General features: G+C 37.5%; 2 protein-coding genes across 10 annotated transcripts in view; one reads left to right on the plus strand and one right to left on the minus strand.

Annotated features, from left to right (window-relative positions):
• FNDC5 (fibronectin type III domain containing 5) overlaps positions 1-18,341 on the plus strand; it is a 43,992-nt gene extending 25,651 nt beyond the window's left edge. Inside the window, exon 7 of the mRNA XM_082345984.1 lies at positions 16,458-18,341. Within this exon, the coding sequence (XP_082202110.1) occupies positions 16,458-16,466 (9 nt within the window). The 3' untranslated portion in view covers positions 16,467-18,341. The remainder of the gene's footprint in view (positions 1-16,457) is intronic.
• Positions 1-24,893, minus strand: part of S100PBP (S100P binding protein) — a 31,589-nt gene that overhangs the window by 3,094 nt on the left and 3,602 nt on the right. For 6 of the 9 annotated variants that reach the window (XM_082345757.1, XM_082345750.1, XM_082345754.1 and 3 more), the window contains 5 exons: positions 22,322-22,438; positions 20,712-21,550; positions 19,965-20,050; positions 18,348-18,451; positions 1,727-1,814 (listed from right to left, as the gene is read on the minus strand). In XM_082345757.1, the coding sequence (XP_082201883.1) occupies positions 1,727-1,814; positions 18,348-18,451; positions 19,965-20,050; positions 20,712-21,548 (1,115 nt within the window). In that variant the 5' untranslated portion in view covers positions 21,549-21,550; positions 22,322-22,438. Of the gene's footprint in view, positions 1-1,726; positions 1,815-11,993; positions 12,917-14,697; positions 14,726-18,347; positions 18,452-19,964; positions 20,051-20,711; positions 21,551-22,321; positions 22,439-24,893 lie in introns of those variants that run through there. The other 3 variants (XR_014232370.1, XM_082345756.1, XM_082345755.1) reach the window with 3 other exon arrangements.

Raw genomic sequence — 24,893 nt, forward strand, 5'->3', positions numbered from 1 at the left:
CACACTGCGAGTTTAGAAACTGAACAGACTAAAAGTTTCTTGAGAGCTTCCTTTAGTCGTGTACTGGGCTGGGGTTCTGAGCAGGACCCTCTGAGATAATTTCATCCCATTCTCAACTCCAGCTGGTCCTAATAACCACCTGGGAAGCTTTAATTTAAAGATATAGACTCTTGGCCCCTCTCTCCACCCTTAAACTTAATAACTTAGAATCCCTTGAGTCAAGCCCTGGACATCTGCATTTTTAGACATCGCCATAGGTGATTATGGGGAATAGCCCAGGTTGAAAATAATTTTAACAGTACCTGGTGTTTATCTAGCCCTATATGCAAATACTTGCTGAATTCTTTAAACATCTCACACCATTTAATCCTAATGACAATCCTACCAGAAAAGTACTCTCATTAACTCCTTATACAGGATAGGAAACTAAGCCTCAGGTAAAATATTACTTCCCCAAGGTCATAGAGTGGAGTAAATAGAAGAGCCTGGATTTGAATTCACATCTGACTGCAGAATTTAATAACTATTACACAACACTGCCTTTCCGAGTACTGCTGTCATTTTGGCAACTATAGAGAAAACACTAAGTTTAAAGGCCCTGATGTGGGAGCACGTCTGACATACTTGAAAAATAGCAAGGAGAGACTTCCCTGGTGGCTCAGTGGTTAAGAATCCACCTGCCAATGCAGGGGACACCGGTTCGATCCCTGGTCCAGGAAGATCCCACATGCTGCGGCGCAACTAAGCCCGTGCACCACAACTATTGAGCCTGCGCTCTAGAGCCCGTGTGCCACAACTACTGAAGCCTGTGCGCCTAGAGCCCGTGCACCACGACAAGAGAAGCCACCGCAATGAGAAGCCCAAGCACCACAATGAAGAGTAGCCCCTGCTCGCTGCAACTAGAGAAAGCCCGCGCACAGCAACGAAGACCCAATGCAGCCAAAAATAAATAAATAAATAAACTAAATAGTATGAAAAACAGGAATAGCAAGGAATCCAGTGTGACTAGAGCAGAGTGAGCAAGGTGAATAGTAGAGGAGATGAGGGTGGTGAGCTAACCAAGTCAGCCTAGACCAAAACATATAGGCACTTGTGATCATGGAGATGGGAAGCCACTGGAAAACTCTGTGCAAAGAAGAGAATCTGACTTATGCTTTAAAAGAATTTCTCTGGCTGCTTGAGTTGAGAACAGTAGACAGGCAAGAGCAGAAGTAGGGAGACCATTTAGGAGACTTGCAACAATCCAAGTGAAAATGATTGAGAAATGATCAGGTTTGGGATATATTATACGTAGAGCTTATAGAATTTGCCAATGCACTGACTGTGGAGTAAGAGAGAAAGGAATCACAGATGACTCCAAGGTTTCTGAATAATTGGATCAAGTAACTGAATAAATCTGTAAAACCACACTGCATCAAGAAACCAGAAGATTTCAGGACTAGAAAGGCTCTTTGACATCAATTAGTCCAATATCTTAATTTTACTGTTGTGAGGACCAGAGAAGTGAAGTGATTTGATCAAAATCACATAGCTAGTTAAAAAGTGCAAAGCCAGTATTAGAACCCAGGTTTCCTGAATTTCAGTCCAATTCTTATTCTATTATACTGTATCACTTCTTTTTCTACCTCTGGAATTAAACAACAATTACAGCCCTACCAAAGCTCTACCAAATTTCTCCTGTAGCAAAATTCTACCCTTTTCTTCCTTCTTCTAAACACCCACTCACCGCCTGGTGAGGTCCGAAGGATGCTGCCATTTTGGGTTCTGCATGTGATGAACTTGACCCATCAAGGCACACAGCTCCCCCAAGGTACCTGTGATACAGAGAGATCAGTGGTTAGGAAGCAGCTCAGTGAACTACCATGTCAGCCTAGGTCAAAACATGTGCTTTCAGGGAAAGAGAAAACAGGCACTGGTCCTAATACTATCTATTTATGATTATCACAAGCAGTCAGCACAAAAACTATAAGCCAGAGAAGGGAGCTTGCTCTTGGATGATATGATGATGAAGAAGCAGCAATAATGACAGCCACCATTCATTTACTCAACACTAATTTATTAGCTCCTATAACGTGTGAGAAACTTTACTGGGTCCTAGAATATGGTACAGACAAGACACTGGACCTGCCCAATGAAGTTTATACAGAAGACGGGCAATTCCAAAAACTTTGATAAGTGTAGTGACAGGAGAAATACATGCTGCTATGAGTACAGAGACTGGGGAGTGGGGGTTAGAGAAAGTCCCCTCCAGGGGAAGTAAATTATAAGCAGGGATCTAAAGGATATATAGACGTTAGTGGGAGGGGTGGGAGGTAGGGGTATCCAGTAGAAATAGCTAATATAAAGGCCCAGAGACACAAGACAGCAAAATACATTCAAGAAACAAGAGAAGTTGAGAATAGAAGGCGGGTAGGGGCTTTTTGCTTAACAACAAAAATAACTGGAGGCAATTTTTCAAACACCCGGGAGCCAGGCAAGGTGCTAGGCACTTTACATGTTATCTTACTAATTCTGAAAAAGTATCTTGTATGGAGATAGATTTTTATTAACATCATATTAGAGATGGGAAACTATGGCTCAGGGAGGTGAACTTGCCTTAAATGATTATTAAACTGGACTGAAAACTGGCTCTTGTTAGATTCCATGCTTTTGCCACTATTTGATAATGCTTATTTTGCACTTAAGGACTGAGACTTAGGCTGAAGCTCACAAAACCAAAACTTATGGTTAGAGAGAATAATTCCCCTAGACCAGTGGCTCTCAAATTTTAACATGCATCATAATCAGCTGCAAGTATAAAACAGGTTGCTGGGCCCCAACCCCAGTTTCTGATTCTGTAGGTCTGGAGTGGGACATGAGAATTTGCCTTTGTAACAAATGCCCAAGTGATGCTACTGCTGCTGCTGGTCTGGGAACCACATTTTGAAAACCACTACCCTAGACAGTGGAGACCTTTCTTTCAGCTGGTTTACATACTTCTCATTATCGTATCTACTCTGCTCCCAGGAACCAAGAGCTGTCAAACTAGGCGACAGACCATCTTTTCATGTTCTGGTAAAAGATATTTAACTTAACTTTTAGGACCAGTTTAATTTATTTGAAGCCTCAAGAAGCTCAACTCTGTAGAAAAAGTATATACTTTGGAGTTTAGGCAGACTTGAGTTAAAATTCCAATCCAGCCATTAACTAGCTCTGTGACCCTGGGTAAATCATTCCTCTTTACTTATCTATGAAATGTGGACAATAATAATATTTTGCTTGAACTTAAATATCAGGGTACATAAAAGACCTAGCATATCTTCTGGCACTCAGGCAGTGTGCAGTAAATGGTAGCTATTATTATTATGGTGTTACAGCCTCGGGACTATGTTAGCTTGCAAAGACTCTTCAAAGCCTGTGACAATCAATCACCTATTTATAAGGAAAAAATGCTTATTAAATGGATCAGTCTACATATAAACTATGAAATGCTTTATAACACTCAGCAGAAATTCTCTAACCATAATGAGATGATACTTTTCAGCAAAAATTTATAGATTCATTACATTAAAAGTTTCTATGCAGTTAAAATAAAAAAGCACAACCAAGGGTAAAAGAAGACAACTGACAAAATGAATAATGTACCTGAAACGTATTTGCAAGGGTTTACTGTCCTTATTCTGCAAAGATAAGTCTCCTCATCAAACAAACAAAAGAGGTCAAGGACATGAATAGGTAATTCTCAAAACTAATACAAGTAATCAATAAACGTAATGAAAAGATGCTCAATCTCACTAATATGGAAATAAAACATATTAATCTCACTTCTTGAGAAGGAAATACAAATCAGAAATGAGTTTTCCCTTTAAGAGAGAAGTAGCTTTTGATTAGAAAATCCCTTGCCTGTTTGATTTGTTAAGCTAAAATCAAAGGTCTCTACTCAAATTGCTTTTCCTTTACCATACTTTCATATCACTAGCATCCCCCTCCCTCTAGCCCCCACAAAAAGGACATTTCAATGGTGAGGAAATCAGCTTTGCAAGAATTTCAAGATACATTTTTCCTGCCAAAGCATCACCAAAGGAGGGCTGGCAAGATATGGAAAGTCTGGTGTCCAGTCTCAAATGGGACAAGATTATCTGCAGACCATGTCCTTCAGCTCACTCATCTCTTACCATGTAGACTCTATAAAACTGTCCTGACGATGGAGACTAAAGATATACCAATAAACCTCCTACAAAGAAACCTATTCAGTGTAAACTAAAAGAAGAAAAAGACTGATCGATTAGGCCCAATGAGGCTTCAAGTATTCAACTGCTAGGCGTCATAATCTAGCAGCAGCAACTTACATATAGCATTTACCATGTTTCAGGCAGTATCCTATGTGCTTTACATATATGAACATATTTATTCCTTACAATAATCCTACAAGGTATGTCCTCCAATTTACAGATGAAGAGGCACAGAGAAGTAACTGGTCCAAGGTCACACAGCTAGTGACAGAGCCCAAATTCCAATAACAGAATACCATCATAGGGTTGAGTTTCCTGAAAAATTTTCTAGGACTGACATTTCACTGTGGGGATTAGAAAGCAAGAATCATATTGCAATATGTCTTGTATACCCAGTTGATACCTCAGCACAACGCTGAGTAAACAAAGGCTCAATAATTATTGTCTCGGCTTATGTACCAAGAAATGTTAGTTTTCATTAGCACTAAGAACTTACTGATGTACCAGGGTAACCTTTATTATTAATAAGGGTTATTGATCTAGAGATAATGGGAGCTAATATTTATCAAGCATTTATTATGTGCCAGGCACTCTGCTAACTGCTTTGCATGTATCCTATCACTTAATCCTAGCAACCACATGAGGCAAATACCATTATCTCCATTTTATTCATGAATAAACTGAAGCTTAGAAAAGATACTCATCTATCATCTAGTAAATGGGAAAGCCAGGATTCAAACCCATGTGGGGCTATTAATCCAAAAACCTTATTTCAGCTCATAGCTTCAATCTCTTCTTCCTCCAAATTTAGAGATGCTAACAAGAATAGAAACATTTAAATTTTCTCTTTTCATAGTTTCCAACAGATGGGCTTTCTTGGACCAACAATCAGTACCATGGGTTTATTTTAAGTTGTGGCTAAAAGGTGGTAAAGACTGTCCTTTGTTTTGTGGCTAAGAATGAAATTCATCTAAGAATGAAATTAGGAGGAAAAAACCTCAACATTTCAGAGATGAGATCAGCGGTTCACCGAAACAATCTATAAATATGCAGCTGACTGATTTGGGGAAAAATCCAGTCTAGTAACTATCCTTAATAGGTTAAAAGTAAGTCAATTGTTACAAAGGAAGAGTAATGATAACGCTGAATGCTTGCTATGCCAATGGCCCTTCTGACAGGTCTTATACATCACCATACTTTGTACCACATGACCAAGAACAGAGACTCTCTCTGCTGGCTAATGACCTAAGATCTGGCACCTGGCCTGGCACCAATAGGTCATTAAGTGAATCAATCAGATACTCTCCCTTGGAATGTGAATGTGAGCTTTAATAATGAGAACAAGAGAGAGAACAGCACACAGAGGCAGGGCTCTAGGAGAGGACAGACACTTGAGATAGCTAACAGAGAGCAGCAGAAGCACTAGTCACAGAGATTGATAAGATTAGAAGTACCAGAATCACTAACTCAGCATGGAAAACCTACTGAAAAGGGAACAAAGGCATCCATTTCTGAGGGGGCCTGGCTCTATGGTTGATTCTTTTTATTATGAGGCCGAGCTATGTTGTTGAGCCTCTAATCTTCATCTTTTCCTGTAAATCCTTAAACTCAGTTACTTAAAGGCAATCACAATGTCTTTATTCAATGCAATCAAAAAATTACCTAATACAGGGGAGGGAATGAAGAGGGAAGGAAAGAAAAAAAAATGTGCTACAGGGGTATAGGCTACTGCTTTTACAAAAAGATTAATAAAATAGGAATAGGGAATTCCCTGGTGGTCCAGTGGTTAGGTCTCCATGCTCTCACTGCTGATGGGCCAGGTTCAATGCCTGGTTGGGGAACTAAGATCCCACATCCCACAAGTCACACAGTGTGGCCAAAAAAAAAAAAAGGAAAAAATGATTAAGTAGAAAGCCAGAATGCAAACATCCAGGCCAACAAAAGTGTGATGATCTAGTACAAATCTTGACTGATTTTTTCCATGCATATAAGGCAAAAAACAAAAGAAAGAAACAGGAATTATTATATAACTCATTTCTGCAGTGTTGTATTGTATAGGGGATACTGAACAATGTATGAATGTTCTCAACAGTAATGGCAAATGTAGAAACAGAATTTACATAACCACTGCTGCTTATGGTCTTCAGTAAAAATCAAAGCAGACTTCCACTTCTAATCATAATGAATGGGCATACCTCCACTGTAAGCAACTACAGACTGGGCAAAATGTATGAAACAACTGTATTCAGACTGCTCAGAACTATAATCCCTAAGGGAAGGGAAACAATTGAGGTGAGACTCAAAACTTCTTATGAGTCTATGAGTTTATAATTTTTCAAAATAAAAAGTTTTTTTTTAATGAAGGCAAAACAAATATAAAATAAGTAAACAAAAACAGAGACTTCACAACAGCAGACCTGCACTGTAAGACACTAAAAGGAGTTCATCAGGAAAAAAAGAAAATATGAGAAGGAATCAAGAGCACTGGAAATGGTAAATATGTGAGTAAATACAAAAGCCCTTTTCTCATTTAAAAAGTGTCTTTAAAAGATAACTGTTTAAAGTAAAAGCAATAATCAGGGACTGCCCTGGTGTTCCAGTGGGTAAGGCTCTGCACCCCCAATGCAGGGGGCCCGGGTTCGATCCCTGGTCAGGGAACTAGATTCCACGTGCATGCCGCAACTAAGAGTCTGCATGCTGCAACTAAGAGTCTGCATGCCGCAGTGAAGATCCCACGTGCCACAACTAAGACCCAGAGCAGCCAAAATAAATAAATAAATATTTTTTAAAAACAAAAAAATAAAGTAAAAGCAATAATGTATTGAAGAGTTTATAATGTATGTATATATAATATGTATAAAAACAGTAACAAAAAATGGAGATTTGGAAGGGTACTATTGTTAGGGCCTTACAGTATATGTTAAGCGGTATATTATTTGAAGGTAGACTGATTAAAGTTAAAGATCTGTATTGTAAACTATAGAGCAACAGTTCTCAAAGTATGTCCCAGGATCCGTGGGAGTCCTCAACACCCTTCTGAGGCTTCACAAGATCAAAATTATTTTCATAACAGCACTAAGATGTTATTTGTTTTTACTACTTGCAATCTCTCAAAAGTGTACTGGGGAGTTTTCAAGAGGCTACACAACATGATACAGAACGCAGAACCACATGAGAACCTGGTAGTTTTCTATTAAGCCAGATGTTAAAAGAAATTTGCAAAAATGTAAATCAATGCATTCTTCTCCCTAAAATTTTGGTTTTGTTTTGAAAATTATAGTTATTTTTAATAAAAACATTATGTTAACATGCAATGAATTATCTTAAAATATATTAATAAATATTTTAACAATTTACCAGTTATAACTTTTAATATGGTTGCGTATAGATAGATAGATACAACGCAAACAAACAAAAACATTTTGGGGTCCTCAATTTTTAAGAGTATGAATAATCTGTAAGAGTGTAAACAAGTCCTGAGACCAGAAACTGTGAGAAGTACTACCCTAGAACAACCACTGAAAATAAAACAAAGAGGTATAGGTAATAAGTCAAGCATGGAGATAAAACGGAATACTAAAAAATACTCAAAAAAAAAAAACACAAACAAACCAAATCAAAAAAAAACACAGGAAAAGATGAAAGAAGAAACAACGAACATATAGACAAATAGAAAACAAGTAGTAGGGGCTTCCCTGGTGGCGCAGTGGTTGAGAATTTGCCTGTCAATGCAGGGGACACGGGTTTGAGCCCTGGTCTGGGAAGATCCCACATGCCGCGGAGCAACTGGGCCCATGAGCCACAACTACTGAGCCTGCGCGTCTGGAGCCTGTGCTCCGCAACAAGAGAGGCCGCGATAGTGAGAGGCCCACGCATCGCAATGAAGAGTGGCCCCCGCTCGCCGCAACTAGAGAAAGCCCGCACACAGAAACGAAGAGAAGACACAGCCAAAAATAAATAAACAAATTAATTAATTAAAACAAAAAACAAAACAAACAAAAAAACGTAGTAAGATGGTAGTTAATTTAAATCCAACCCTACTGATAATTACATTAAATGTAACTGGACTAACACTTGAATTAAAAGACAGATTGTGAGGGCTTCCCTGGTGGCGCAGTGGTTGAGAATCTGCCTGCCAATGTAGAGGACACGGGTTCGAGCCCTGGTCTGGGAAGATCCCACATGCTGCGGAGCAACTGGGCCCGTGAGCCACAACTACTGAGCCTGCGCGTCTGGAGCCTGTGCTCCGCAACAAGAGAGGCCGTGATAGTGAGACGCCCGCGCACCGCGATGAAGAGTGGTCCCCGCTTGCCACAACTAGAGAAAGCCCTCGCACAGAAACGAAGACCCAACACAGCCTAAAATAAATAAATTAAAAAAAAAAAAAAAAAAAGACAGATTGTGAGACCAGGGGGAAACAAGACTCAACTATATGCTGTCTACAAGACATCCACTTTAAACATACAGATAGCGTAAAAGTAAAAGGATGGGGCTTCCCTGGTGGCGCAGTGGTTGGGAGTCTGCCTGTCAATGCAGGGGACACGGGTTCGAGCCCTGGTCTGGGAGAATCCCACATGCCGCGGAGCAACTGGGCCCGTGAGCCACAATTACTGAGCCTGCGTGTCTGGAGCCTGTGCTCCGCAACAATAGAGGCTGCGATAGTGAGAGGCCTGCGCACCGCGATGAAGAGTGGCCCCCGCTTGCCACAATTAGAGAAAGCCCTCGCACAGAAACAAAGACCCAACACAGCCATAAATAAATAAATAAATAAAAATTAAAAAAAAAAAAAAAAAAAAGACATCCACTTTAAACATATAGATAGTTTAAAAGTAAAAGGATGGGGCTTCCCTGGTGGTGCAGTGGTTGGGAGTCTGCCTGCCAATGCAGGGGACACGGGTTCGAGCCCTGGTCTGGGAAGATCCCACATGCTGCGGAGCAACTAGGCCCGTGAGCCACAACTACTGAGCCTGCGCGTCTGGAGCCTGTGCTCCGCAACAAGAGAGGCCACAATAGTGAGAGGCCTGCGCACCGCGATGAAGAGTGGCCCCCACTTGCCACAACTAGAGAAAGCCCTCGCACAGAAATGAAGACACAACACAGCCAAAAATAAAGAAATAAATAAATAATTTTAAAAAAAGTAAAAGGATGAAAAAAACATATCATGCAAACACTAATCAAAAGAAAGCTCGAATGGCTATTTAAATCAGACAAATTAAACTCTAAAACAAGGAATATTACTAAGAGTAAAAAGAGACAGTTCATAATGATAAAGGGGTCAATTCTTCACGAGGACATAATATTCCTAAATGTACACACATCTAATGGCAGCGTTTCAAAATACATGAGGCAAAAATGACAGAACTGAAAGGAGGAACAAAAACATCCACAACTAGGGTTGAAGATATGAACACTCTTCTTTTAATGAGAAAATCTGTAAGGATATAGAATTGATCACTACCATCAACCAACAAAACCTTATTGAAATTTATAGAACACTCTACCAACATCAGAATATACATTTTCAAGTACACATGGAACATTCACCAAGATAGACCACATGCTGGCCTATAAAGTAAGTCCCAGTATATTTAAAACGATTGAAATCACACCAAGTATATTCTCTAACCACAACAGAATTAAACTAGAAATTAATAATAGGAAGACAGCTGAAAACTCCTAAATATTTGGAAATTAAGCAACACACTTCTAAATAACCCATAGGTCAAAGAAGAAATCACAAGGAAAATTAGAAATTGCTTTGAACCAAATGAAAATGAAAACACATCAAATTTGTGAGATGCACCTACGTAGCACTTAAAGGGAAACTTGAGACTTAGAAAGGTCTCAAATCAATGACATAAGTTTCCACATTAAAATTCTAGAGAACAAGAACAAATTAAACCCAAAGTATATGGAAAAGAAATAATAAAGTGAAGAAAAGAAAATAGCCAACAACATAGAAATATGAAACTAGAAACTTACTTTGGGGAAAAAATTAATAAAATTGACAAACCTTTAACTAGATTTGTTTAAGAAAAAAAAGACAAATTACCAATATTAGAAATGAAACAGTGAACATCACTACAGATCCTACAGTAATTAAAGGAATAATAAAGAAATTTTTAATGAATAATTTTATGCCAATAAATTCATCAACTTAGATAAAATGGACAAATTCCTTGTAAGACACAAATTACCAAGAAAAAGAAGATAAAGAAATTCTGAAAAGCCCTGTATCTATTACATCTGTAGTTACAAACCTTGCCAAAAAGAAAACTCCAGGCTTTACTGGTAAATTCTACCAAATATTTAAAGGAAGAAACAATACCAATCCTGCACAAACTGAGAAACTGAGGAGAAAACAATTCCCAACTAAATTTATGAAGCCAGCATCACCATGATACTTAAACCAGAGGAGGACAGTACATACAAGAAAAACTGAAGACCAATATTCCTCATAAACAAGACATAAAAACCCTTAAAAATACTAGCCAATTGACTAAAGGATAATTCATCAAGACCCAGTGACTTTATCCCAGGAACGTAATTGGCCTAACAGTCAAAAAAATCAATAAATGTAGTACACCATGTTACAAAATAAAGGAGAAACACAGTATGATCCGAATAAATGCAGAAAATTCATTTGACAAAGTTCATCATTCATTCATGATAAAAACTCCCACCAAAGTACAAATAGAAGGGGAATTTCCTCACCTGATAAAGAGCACCTATGATGAATCTACATCTAATATCATACTTAATGTACTAGAGATCCTAGTCAGTGCTGTAAGGCAAGAAATAAAAGGCTTATAGATTGGAAAGGAAGAAATACACTGTCCTTATTTGCAGATAAAGTCATGTTAACATAGAAACTTCTAAGGGGTCTATTAAAAAGTTACCAAAAGTAATAGAAAAACTTAGCATGGTTGTAGGACACAAGGTCAACATAAAAAAATCAACTGTATATCTATATGCTAGCAATGACCAGCTAGAAATTGAAAATTAAAAATTATCACTTACAATACCATAAAAAAGCATAAGATACTTATGAATTAATTTAACAAAATATGTACAAGACCTGTACAAAAAACTGCTGAGAAATTAAAGACATAAATAAATTGAGAACTATATCCTGTTCACGGATTGGAAGGCTCAATATTGTTACGATATCAACTTTCCCCAAATTGTTCTACAGATTCAACACAATCCCAGTGAAATACCCGACAGGTATTTTTTTTAACAAATTGACAAGATGAAATTGATTTTAAAAACTTATGGAAATCCAAAGGACCAAACAATTTTAAGACTCACTATAAAGTTATAATAATCAAGACAGTGTAATACTGACATAAGAAAACACACATATATTAATGGAACAGAATAGAAAAGTCAGAAATAAACCCATGGAAAGAATAAGTTTTTCAATAAATGGTGTTAGAACAACTAGATATTCATATTAAAAAAGAAGAACCTAAGCTTTGCCTTACAAAAGCCATAAAATAGTATAATCACTTTGGAAAACAGTTTGGAAGTTTCCTATACAGTTAAAAAAACACATACTAAATGACTCAGCAATTTCACTCCTAATTATTTTCCCTAGAGAAATGAACACATGTTCACACAAAAAACCCATATATGAATGTTCACAGATGCTTTATTCATAATAACCAAAAACTAGAAACAGAAATGTCCATCAACAAATGACTAAACTGTGGTATATTCATACAAGGAAAAATTCAGCAGTGGACATATAAGAACTATTGATACATGCAACAACATGGAGTTGTTTTAAAAAACTACTCCAGGTAATAGAAAACAAACACAAAAGAGCACATACTGCATGATTCCATTTATATGTAACTCTAGAAAAGACAAATCTAATTTATAATGACCAAAAAGAAATCAGTGCTTTCCTAGAGCTGAAGTGGAGGCAGGGACAGATTGACTGGGATGGAACACAAGGGAAATTTTTAGGGTGGTGGGAATGTTCTATCAAGCTTGATTGCTGTGATGATCTCACAAGTGCATAGTTCTGTCAAAACTCACCAAGTACACTTAAAATGGTTGCATTTTATTGCATGTAAAACATACCACATTAAAGTTGATTTAAAAAAAGAAAAGAAGTTAAGGCATACTTCCAGATAAATATAGCAGGTTGACTGCATGACTTTATCTCTTCTTGCTCCTAACATCCCTCACTAAATTAGAAAAGAAAGGTCTCAAATGAATGATCTTAGCAACCCTCTAAAGAATCACTTGTAGTTTAAAAAAAAAAGTGAGGTAATTAACAACTCCAGAAAAACAAATAATTCAAGAAAGAAAAATGAAACCATAGTACTACACTACTTGGCTTTGCAGTAAACAGTATTTACTTAGTTGTAATACAAATAATGAATACTGATTTAACAATCATTAGGATAGCTACCACCAGAAAACAGAAAATAACAAGCATTGGTGGGGATGTAGAGAAACTGGAACCCTTGCGCACTGTTGATGAGATTCCAAAATGTACAATCACTGTGTTAAACAGTATGGAAGTATCAATAAAAAATTAAAAATAGAACTACCATATGACCCAGCAATCCCACTTCTGGGGACATAACCAAAAGAATTGAAAGCAGGGTCTTGAAGAGATATCTGCACACCCATGTTCATAAGCAGCACTATTCACAACAGCCAAGAGGTTGAAGCAATCCAAATGTCCACTAAAGGAGAAATGGATAAACAAAATGTGGTATATATACATACAGTGGAATATTATTCATCCATAAGAAGGAAGGAAATTCTGGCACATGCTACCCCATGGATGAAACTTGAGGAGACATTATGCTAAGTGAAATAAACCAGTCACAAAAAGACCAGTACTATATGATTCCACATATATGAGGTTATCTAAAGTATTCAAATTCATAGAAACAAAGACTAGAATGGGGACTTCCCTGGTGGCGCAGTGGTTAAGAATCCGCCTGCCAATGCAGGGGACACGGGTTCGAGCCCTGGTCTGGGAAGATCCCACATGCTGCAGAGCAACTAAGCCCGTGCGCCACAACTACTGAGCCTGCGCTCTAGAGCCCGTGTGCCACAACTACTGAAGCCCGCGAGCCTAGAGCCCGTGCTCCGCAACAAGAGAAGCCACCGCAGTGAGAAGCCCACGCACCACAACGAAGAGTAGCCCCCACTCGCCACAACTAGAGAAAGCCCGCACGCAGCAATGAAGACCCAATGCAGCCAAAAATAAATAAAATAAATAAATTTATTAAAAAAAAAAAAAAGTAGAATGGTGATTACCAGGGGCTTTGGGGGAGTGGCAGGGGAAGGCTAGTTATTTTTTAACGGGTGTAGAGTTTGAGATTTGCAAGATAAAAAAGTTCTAGAGATCTGTTTCACAACAATGTGAATAAACTTAACACTACAGAACTATACACTTAAAATGGTTAAGATGGTAAATTTTATGTTACTTTTTTTTATCACAATCAAAAAAAGAAAGACTAATGGGGTCATGTCAGAAAACATAGGAGCCCGCTTGAAGGATTTCTCATTGGTCAAAACTGGGACAAATTGAGCATCAAAAAGAATACTGACTATAATTGATTAGAAGACATTGATTTTTTTTAATTCATGAGGTAATAGTGATACTAAAAAAAAAACTGAAATCTTCATACAAGTATGCTAGCTAGTAATTGTAGAAGAAATGATATATTTAGGAAATCAAACATTTTCTATGCAACTCTCTGTGTAGTAGCTGATTCGGGCAGAGATCACCAATGAATGATCAAACCATTAGGTGAACAATTGTTGTGGAACAGGATATTCAAATGGTACCAAGGAATCACCCCACAGATGACTTACTAATTACAAAGGGGAAAATGTACCTTAGAATGGAAAGATACGGCAGTTAACACTTTAACAAAGTGATCAAACTTATCATCACTATTAGTGGAACAATCTGTCATTAGGTGGTGCCTCCTTATTTGATATGGGATGAACACACAATGGTACCTATGAATTATTCCAGCTTATCTTAAACGCTTAGTCTGAATCTAATCCCTCCTCTAGACCCAACTTCCAGTTTACAGGAAATACAGGGGATGGAGGAACAAGTTAAACAACGCCACAAGGAAACAATCAGACACAATTCAGAAAGTGGGACAAACTACAAACCAAGTGACCTAGATTAAGAGGGACTAAGGAGACAATAACTAAACACATGAACCTTGATTAGATCCTGTTTGAACAATTTACAAGAAGACATTTTTGGGAAAACAGGGGAAACTGGAATATTGACTAGATATTAGATAATTTTAAGAAATTATGATTAAATATAAATTGCCAAGAAACACGTGAAAAATGTTTAACCTCATTAATTATTAAAAACAAAATGTTAAAATTTACCTGTCAAATTGGTGACAAAAATTAATACAATTTTTTTGGGCAGGACAATCTGGTAATGTGTAACGAAAGTTTTAAAAATGTTTATATACTTTACCCAGCAATTCCACTTCTAGGCATTCATCCTATAGAAATAAGAGTTGTACATAAACATTTATGAACCAGAATGTTCACTGCAGCATTACTAATGAAAATGGACATAACCTAATTATCAAGATGGAATAATAAATGATACTTCATAATCATTAAAAATCTTAATTTGAGATATTTAACATGGAAAGGTCCCTAATACATTAAGTAAATGGAAGAGAGTAGTTATTTTTTGTGATCCTAGAGGGCAGAACTAGGAACTACCACTGGAAATTATAAGGAAGCAGTTTGGCTCAATGTAAGGACTAATTTTCTAACAATTAGAATTTTCTGAAAAGAATCTAAAAAGGAATGAACATATGTATATGTATAACTGAATCACTTTGCTGTACACCTGAAACTAATACAACATTGTAAATCAACTATACTCTAATTTAAAAAAAAAAAATTGTCTAAGCAATGAATGGCCTGCTTCATGAGGTGATGAGTTCTGCACTATCAGACTCTAAGCAAAGGCTGAAGAGTCACTTGGCAAGGATATACAGAACAGATTTATATGTTAGGAGATTAAGGAGATCTTAATGGTCCTTTCCTACTCTAAGAATTTATAATCCCATATAAAGTTATCCATTAGCTGGGATGTCAGAAAGGAAGTGGTTGGTATTTCTTTGTAAATGCTATTAAAACCCATGTGGCACTAAACTAAAAAGAGATTATACCTATATTACAATAATAGAGTTGAAGAATGATTTACATTATTGTATTCTGTTATCAATAATATATACATTATTGATAAAGTGAAAGAAGATGATTGATTAACCTAATGGAGAGGATTCAAACTGAATTGATAGGAACTAATTTTGAAACTGCCCCCTATTAATTTCTCTGTGTCTAATAAGAAACCTGAAGAGTTATACTTTTCCAAGGTGAAATAGCACTAAACATCTTAAAAAGAAGGGCAGGAGACGCTCTGCTCCTTCTTTTTGCTTCTAGCTGCCCAGTAATTCACATATAAAGAGAGGAGAGAAAGAATATGCCCACACCCCCCCTGCAATATGGTATATAAAATCTTTAAATGTTGGATGTATGAATATTAGGCAGTGGAAAGTGACACAGCATTTAGTATCACACTTGGTTCCTGGAAGGCAGAAGCAAGCACTGGAGGCCTATGAAGGTTTTAGAGTAACTGGTAATGTTGAAAATTCTTAGATGTAAAGAAGAAATCCCCTAAAAGATGCACTTAAAAAACCAAACAAACAAACAAAAACCAACCTTTTATTATGGAAAATTTCAAATATACACAAAAGTAGAGAATAGTATAATAAGCCTCCCCCTCCCCCCCAATCACTCAGCTTCATTTATCAACGTTTTTGTAAGGCTGTTTTCTCTAATCTTTCAGGTTGAGTTTTTTCGTTTTGTTTTGTTTTTAGATTTAAAAGCAAACACCTAACATCACACTATTTTTACCTATAAAAACTTCAGTATGAGAAGATACACTTTCTTGCTAATAATACTAAATATTTAATAAATGTTAGTTGCTATGGCTAGGTACTGTTCTATGCATTATACTACTACTTACATGTATAATTTTCACATAAACTAAGCCTCATTGTTATCTCCATTTTATAAATGAGAAAACTGAGTTTTTACTGGCTCAAGGTCACAAAGCCAGTAAGCAGTGGTGCTAGGATATGAACACAGAAGTTAACTCTAGCCCAGACTTTGTCTTCCCGACCACTAAAGCAGGCTGACTTTTCTCTATTCTAGTTATTCTAGCCATTCCTTATGGCATATAGATTGTTGTGATAAAGTGGAACAGGGACTGCTCAATGAGGAAGAGACTGGAAAAGATGCAATAATATGAGCAGCTGCTCACTGCTCTTCTTGTGAAATTTTCTTTTCTAAATGCCCCAAATGAGAAAGAAAAATGTGATTGGATATCGTCATTGTCAACTGCCTAGGATACAAAAGAAAGTAAGTCACCTCACAGAGGGAAAGCAATGATCAAGTCTCTTCCACAGAGGTTGAATATAGATGAACTTCTTTTAATTTGCCCCTCTAATGAAAGCGGGGGTGGGGGTGGGGATGTCTCTAGTTCCACAAGTCCTTTAGTTCAAGCAAAGTGATCTCATACGTAGAGGCCGAGCAATCAGTATGAGTAGTATCTGACTGCTTAATGAAATCTCTGGGTAAAAAATAAAAGGACCCCGGAATATAAAATTCTTCTGGCTGATGTCTCAGAGTTCTAAACCTTTCACTCACAGCCTTATAAAAAGAAAAAAAAAACTACTAAGTAATTCAAGATTTGTCAAAGAAAGGGGAGTTCTCCTTTGATCTTCAGCCAAAAATTCTTCTAAAACCCTCCCTACTGATTTACAATAGATCTTAGAGTAACTGAACTACGTCATCTTCTCTGTGGAGCCTACCAAGGGCATCCTCCTTCCCCACCTTCCGCTCTGCCCAAGCACAAACAGAAGGGCTCCTTCCCTGCTCCTACTGCATTTTATACATAATTCTACTAGAGCACTAATCAATACTGCAGTGTAATTATCTTTTCCTCTCTGGATTATCAATTCCCAGAGGTCCAAGACCCTACCTTACTCTTTACATTTCCAATCCCTAATCTTCAAACTGAGCACCACTGAAAGTACTCAAGAAAGGTGTGCTGAATGAATAGAGAAAAAAAGCTAAAGATGATAGAATATGGAGTGATCTTTATGAGAAGGAATTCTTTTACCAGTATTTTCTAATCTCTACACCTTCAGTACAGTTCACAAGCTTCCCTTTAGGAATTTCCCATCAGCCAATAGTTTAGGATGAATGAATGAAAACATGGACTATAGTCTCTTGAGGGCTGGAGAAAGAATTCAGCCATTTTGGTTTGCAATAGCTTTTAATGAACTAGGGAGAACTCAGACTGAAGGATCTGGAAGATAGTCAAAGCCTTTCAAGAGCTTTTATTCAGATGCCAAGATGCAAGATGGTATTTGAAATGCCTGCTTTCTACATTTAAATGCTGAAGGCAACAGGGAAAATAATTCCAAATAAAAAACCAATGATTACCAAGCAGTGCCTGGTCGTCCACTTCTACTAATCTTTAGACAAAAAAATCCGAAGCAAAAAAAGCCCTAGCAAAAAAGGTCTGGTTACAGCCCTCAGCCATGAGGGAGACACTTTTCATGTACTGGTATGAGTCTCCTTGGACCCCTCTCTAATACTGGTTAGCCAAACCACTTTGAGGATTATCTGGTTAGGCAATCCTTTGAAGTAAAAATCTTTGGATAAGAAGTTATCTTTGCTCTGTTTTGGAGAGAGATGTCCAGGAACAAACTATTCTCGATCATCAGGTACTGAGACTGTCAATACACATATGATATTCTGGAAATGCTTTCTGGAACATGACATTGTAATTGTTACAGGAAAATAATCCTGCGCACAGGCTTCAAAACATTTTGAAAATAGTCCCTTTTGATGATCTCTGTTTAACATTTTTTCTTATTAAATGAATAATTTGCATTTCCTCCAAAAAAAAAAAAGAAGTTATCTTTCTCACCAATTTACAAACATTCAAGACAATCTCTCAGTTTAAGCTATATTACACTGGAAAAAAAAGTCTCATCACATTTTTTATACGCCATTCTTTGATTACTGTGTTACCTTGGTTAGAGTCCACTGGGTCTTCTATATGAGCAATGACATTCCTGAGATAACTTTGCTTCTGCTTTTCTAGATCTGATGGTGAAAACGTCGGAATATTAGTCCTTGAACAAAGCAAACCAGGAGGAAAAACAATCAGTTAGAACCATGAATATAGTGCTTTGTACAGAGAAGACATATACAGCTGATGGATTAGAACAACTAACTCTCAAAACACTCTCTAAGATCCAATGACAAAAGACAGTGTTAGTCACGTAATATGAAGCTGCAACCAAGTATGGAGTTGAGAGAAAAAAGAAATAGATATAACCTGCTGTTAACAAGGCATAGGGACTTCCCTGGTGGTGCAGTGGTTAAGAATCTGCCTGCCAGTGCAGGGGACAGGGGTTCGAGCCCTGGTCTGGGAAGATCCCACATGCCGCAGTGCAACTAAGCCCGTGCGCCACAACTACTGAGCCTGCGTGTCACAACTACTGAAGCCCGCATGCCTAGAGCCCGTGCTCCGCAACAAGAGAAGCCACCCCTATGAGAAGCCAGTGCACCACAACAAAGAGTAGCCCCCACTCGCTGCAACTAGAGAAATCCCGCGCACAGCAACGAAGACCCAACACAGCCAAAAATAAATAAATAATTAATTTTAAAAACCAAACCAAAACAAGGCATAGCAAAGCGAAGACTGCTTACTCCATAGAGAGAGAAAGCATTTGTTGAGTAATTCAAGGTTAGTCAGGAAATAGCTAACTTCATAGAGCCACAGAAAAACTGAATAAGATAAAGACCAAAAAGAACCAGCTGGATCTGGCAATTAAAACATTGATGACCTTGGCAAGAACAATTTCTGGCCCTCGCTCATGCTGATTACACTGTACTAAGGAGTCTGTGGATGAGACAGTGAGTTTATTACTGCTCCAAGTAGCCTTAATTTCCACTGTATGCAATTCACAAAGTTCCTTCAAGTAACCAAAGCAAAACAAGAAAAAAACCCCAGAAAACTGGGATTAGGAGTGGTAGGAATAAATTTAGTATCTGTGTAATCAAAATTTTTAAAAGAATCTCATTGTAAGGAAGCCAATCTGATTCAACCTAAAAAAATAGCTTTGCTAATTGAAAAGGCCCATGTAGAGATACTGCCATCTCCTGGCAACAAGAGAACAGATTGAAAAGGTGACCCAAATCTGCAAACTCTATAAAATTTTCTCCCCAAGGACAATTATATGCAAGTTGGGAGAGATGACTAAATGATTTTCTATATAGTTATATCTTAACATTTTTGTAAAAATTATTCTAACTTCCTATATCCGTGACCAGGCTTCCCCACACGCAGGAAAAGAAATCTTACATTTATACAGTGCTTTCACTAATATGTCTTTTTTTCTCTTCAAAATAACCCTGTGAGGCAGCAGGGAAGGCATCATTAGCCTCATTTTATTGACAAAGAAACCAAGGTCAGAGAATATTTGACTTGTTCAAGGTCACATAATTATTGGTAGTCCCAGAACTTCAAGTATGCTTACTTCTGGTGCAGGGCTTTTCCCCCACACTAAGGAGAAACTCAGGAGAGGAAGAAAGCAACTGAAGAGAACCAACAGAAACCAGAATACTTCACTATACCATTACCTTGTTTTGGTTTGCAGAACAGGAATGACTTTGCCTAGTCTTTTTTCATGGACCTTCAGCTTCCCAGAATCCTTGTCAAGAACATCCTGCGTTTTTTCAGAGCAGAAAGAATGAAGAAGCAAAGATGGCCCGTAGTTATAACAAAACATCATTTATGGAAATATTCTTGAACTAACGGCTACATAGGCATACTCGTGAACCCTAGTGTGTACCGGGCACTAAGGGAGGTGCTTTAAATGAGATAGTGACGGTAATCTCAAGAAAAAAAAAAAAGAAACCCTAAGCAGTATGGACTGTTATACCCATTTGACAGATAAGGAATCAGGCTCAAAGAGGTTAGGTAAATTGTCCAAGATTTTTCAGCTCTTCAGTGGCTGACTCAGAGCTGTTTTATCTAATATATACAGCGTGGCAACCAAAGACTGAGACTTAGGCTGAAACCCAAAGAAAGGAGAAATAATAATAAAATCATCATCATCTTAGTCTATTCAGTAAATGGTTAATTTAGTATTATGTACCAGTTACTGTCAATACATTATTTAATTAATCTTTACTATACTGTAAAGTATCATTTTCTCCAATTTATAGATAAGAAATTGTGAGGGAACAGAGAAGCTAAATAATTTGCCCAGGGTCACAGTGCTAGTCAGGATTCAAACCCCAATTTATTTGAATACAAAGCTCTGCTATACAGCTTCCGAATGGAAATAATTTCATTCCTCTCTTCACCTTGAAAAATATACTTACTTCGTTTGATGAACTGGAAACAACCGGAAACCTCATTTCAAAACTTGATTTATGTGATCCATTTCTCCAGGATGACCCCGTATTAGGAGTCTCTGAATGGTCCAAGATCTGAGAGAATACAGGTGTAGGTTTCTTACTGTCAGACATATCTTTATCAGAGACAGTTTGTTTAAAGTTACTGTTTGAAGAAGAGAGTGGGGGTTCATCATAGGCAGAGTTACTGAGGCTGATCCCTTCAGATTCTGTGCAAATTATGCTCTCATTTAGGCTAAGACCATCTTCTCTCATCTCTTCTCCATGGGAGGAGGGTTTTTCAGTAACTTCGGATGTATCAGTCTTGTCCTTATCAAGTACATCACAAACTGTTGGATCAAATGGTGCAACTGTAACTTTTATAAGATTCTTTTCTAGTGCAAAGCGTCTGTTCAATGGTTTAGTAGGAGTTGGTCCATGACCAACTGATGTATTTAGTTGAGGTAGTTTGAAGAGGCTAGGGGTCTCAGCTTCTGGTCCCAAGCTGTACAATGAATTTTTCTCTTGGGGAGTATCAAGTGGAATTTGACTCCCTTTCTCTCCCTTCTCAACATTCCTGCTATCATCATTAGGCAAGCCTCCTCCCCAAGAAAAGTGCTCATTTGATATGTCATCATCCTTCAAGAGCTCCTGAATCTCTTCCTCCGTGAAACTGAAATGGCCATCATCTTCCCCATCAGACAGCTCCAGCAAGGAGTCATCCAATCCGTCCTCATCCAAGGAATCCCAAGAAAATGGGGCATTGTCTTTAGGCAAGAGAGAGGTACCAGAAGACTGTTCAGAGGGCACTAGTGAGCACGGCATATCTGGAGAAATAAAAGGCAGTTTCGCTGAGGAACAGGAAATACCCTTATATCAATTCCAATCTGCTCTAGAGAGTGGTGGTGTCTTAGTATTTCAAATTCTTTGCACTATGACTTGTAACATGAGAAAGTTTTAAGATATTTAAGCTTACCAGAATCATGGAAATATATATCAGAACAATGAGGTACTTTTTTTTCCTATCAAAGTGGCAAAAATTAAGATGACCCAGTAATCTAGTTTGGTGAGAATGTGAGAAACAAGGATCCTCACACACTATCAATGAGAGTATAAGTCAGTACAATATTTTGTGGAGAGTAATTTGGCAACAGCATTTGACCCAGCAATTTCACTTCTGGAAATTTATCTTGCAGAAGTACCTGTACAAAGGCACACAGATACATTTACAAAGATGTTCAAAGCAGCATTATTCAAAACATCCAAATATTGGAAACAACCTAAATGTCCACCACCAGAACTGTTCAGTAAAATCATGGTACATTCATGTTATAGAATACTTTACAATTATTTAAAAACACAATGAAGTGGATCTGTATATACTTTACAATTATTTAAAAACACAATGAAGTGGATCTGTGTATACTATCATGGAATAATATCTATAACATACAAATAAAATAAATATGTATGTAAAATGTTTGGATTTTCACAGTTTACACTTTTTAGAAAGCAAACATGTATTACTTCTGAAAATGAAAAACAAAAAACAAAAAAAACTTTAAGCATACAGTAAGATAAAGAATTGTCTTTCATACTGTGTGGAGCTGCTGGTGTGATCTCTGCCTTTGCCACGAGACCAAATGGAAAAAGGGTTCAGCTCCTGCTAGCTGTTCGTTTCAGGAGACTTGTCAAAATGATTGACTCCCACCTTCCTGCAGGCACAAAGAAAATTAGAGGATCTTCTCATCACTTTCAACTCTGCTAATTACAAAGTCAACTGCATTATGCTTTAAGGTGCTCCATCTATTAATTTTGATCTTGATTTTTTTTAAATACCACAAAGTTGGATTTCGAGTCAAGAACATCAAAGAAAAATCTTTAGAGGAAAAATTATGCAACTAAGGAACTAATTTTCCTCCTACCAACAATTTATACTTTCTTAAGAATATCATTTGCTCTAGTAGGATGAGTACTGTCTTGAGAGTCCTAAGACCTGGGTTGTTGTCCTGGTTCTGTCACTAACCAGCTGTGATAATTTGGGCAAGCCACTTAACCAGGGACTTGTTTCCTCATTTACAAAATAGGGAAGGGATGGAGAACAGGGATTAGGTGATGTCTAAGATTCCACCAAGATCTAAAAGTTATTATTATGACCATACATAATACATACAATATATGTATTATGACCATACATATATACATATATAATTATGACCATACATTTTCAATACATATATAAACGCAAAGAACAGGTCTGGAAAAATACAACACAAAATTGATGACTGTCATAACCTGCGGGGGAATCCTGAGAGGACAAGGGGAGACTTTAGTATTTTACTTTTTTACTTGAATATTTATATATTACTTGTATAATTAAAACCTAGCTCTTAAATAGCTAATGATGGACCTAATCTCTATTTTCTAGATGGCAAAGGTGATAGAAAGCTGATATTCACATATCACACGTCAACAGCTAAGAAGCTATAAGAAACACTTAATCACCAAACTCAATAATTTGGAAAATTCTTGTAGCCTTTTAACTGTGAATTCTCCTCCATCCCACTTCCCTCCCTGAATTTTACTTTTGGTTCATGCATTTTCAGGAAACATTTTCTGAGCTACTATCCTCACATAGCACTGAGCTAGATAATTTGTCTCTATGATTTCTAAGAAATAAAGATATGGTTTCCACCATCAAGGAACGTATAATCTTCCTACAGAGACAACACTGAAAGTTACGTACCAATATGAGAAAATACAAAATGCTATGGACAATAAAGTACTAGAGAAAGAGGGAATTCCCTGGTGGTCCAGTGGTTAGGACTCCATACTCTCACTGCCGAAGGCCCAGGTTCAATCCCTGGTCCGGAAACTAAGATACAACAAGCCGCGCAGCGCAGCGGGGGGGGGAGAAAAAAGAAAGTACTAGAGAAAGAGTTAGAAGGAAATGGGAAGGATTACAGAATTTTAGAATTAGAAGGAACCTATGTAATGTATAGCATGGTGACTATAGTTAAGAATACTGTATTTTTTATTTTAAAGTTGCTAAGAGAGATCTTAAAAGTTCTCATCATTAGAAAAAAATTCCTAACTGTGTGAGGTAATGTATGTTAACTAAACTTATTGTGGCAACCATCTTGCATTATGTACATATATCAAATCACGTTGTATAACTTAAACTAATACAATGTTATATGGCAATTATATCTCAAAAAAACTGGGGGGAAAACAAGTTAAAAAAAAAGGCTTGTCCATCTTAGAGATGAGATGGGACAAAAAGGGAAGAAATATTAAGCACCTGTTATAAACTATGCACTGTGAGACACATTTTACAACTCTAACCCCTCAATATAACTCTATAACACAGATCTTATCAAAGAAACTAAGCTGTTATATTTAAACTTAAGAGTTGCCATGGCTTTTTATCTTATTTTACCAATATTTCAGCAATTGGGAGACAGTTCTAGGCACTGAAGCAGGTGTCTCTATGAAGAGAAAAGTAATTTCTCTGCCCAGTGACTGGGTTATATTATAGAGTGAAGTTATTTCTTTAGGCAGCAGTAAGAAAAATGTTTACTTTTGGAAAAATTTTTCTTTTACTTAATGAAGTTTGTGGGTGTCAAGCACAAGTATCACAGGCACAGGGGTTAAGCAGCCACATTTCTGAAAGAGAAGCTCTTTCTGAGCCACCACCCCCACTCTCCAACTCCTTCCAAAAGGTCTAGTCCTGGGAGTTCCCAGGCAGTCCAGTGGTTAGGATTCCGCACTTCCACTGCAGGAGGCACGGGATCCCAAATGCTGCATGGTGCGGCCAAAAAGAAAAACGAAACAAACAAACAAAAGGTCTAGTTCAAGCATTTGTTTAACCAAATGAAGAGTTCAATACATTTTCACTTTTGGGAAACTAAAGTTCAGAGGCATTTAGTATACCAAGTATACAGAGCTAATATGCTAGAACAAGGATCCAAGCCCAAGCCTAATTCCAAAGACAATGTTTTTTCTTGTTTTTTTCTACCACCCTTGTGATAGACTTGCCCTGGATCAGTAAGCAAATGGCAGAGCCTTCTACATTCAGTACACTCTCTAATATACTACGAAGGATGCAGACATCAAAGAGGGCTTTTGGTCCCTTGGCAAAAATAATTTAAGCCACCTTATTTTGCACAG

Source organism: Balaenoptera borealis, assembly GCF_965194805.1.
Source record: "Balaenoptera borealis genome assembly, chromosome: 1".
In the NCBI taxonomy this organism is placed as follows: domain Eukaryota; kingdom Metazoa; phylum Chordata; class Mammalia; order Artiodactyla; family Balaenopteridae; genus Balaenoptera; species Balaenoptera borealis.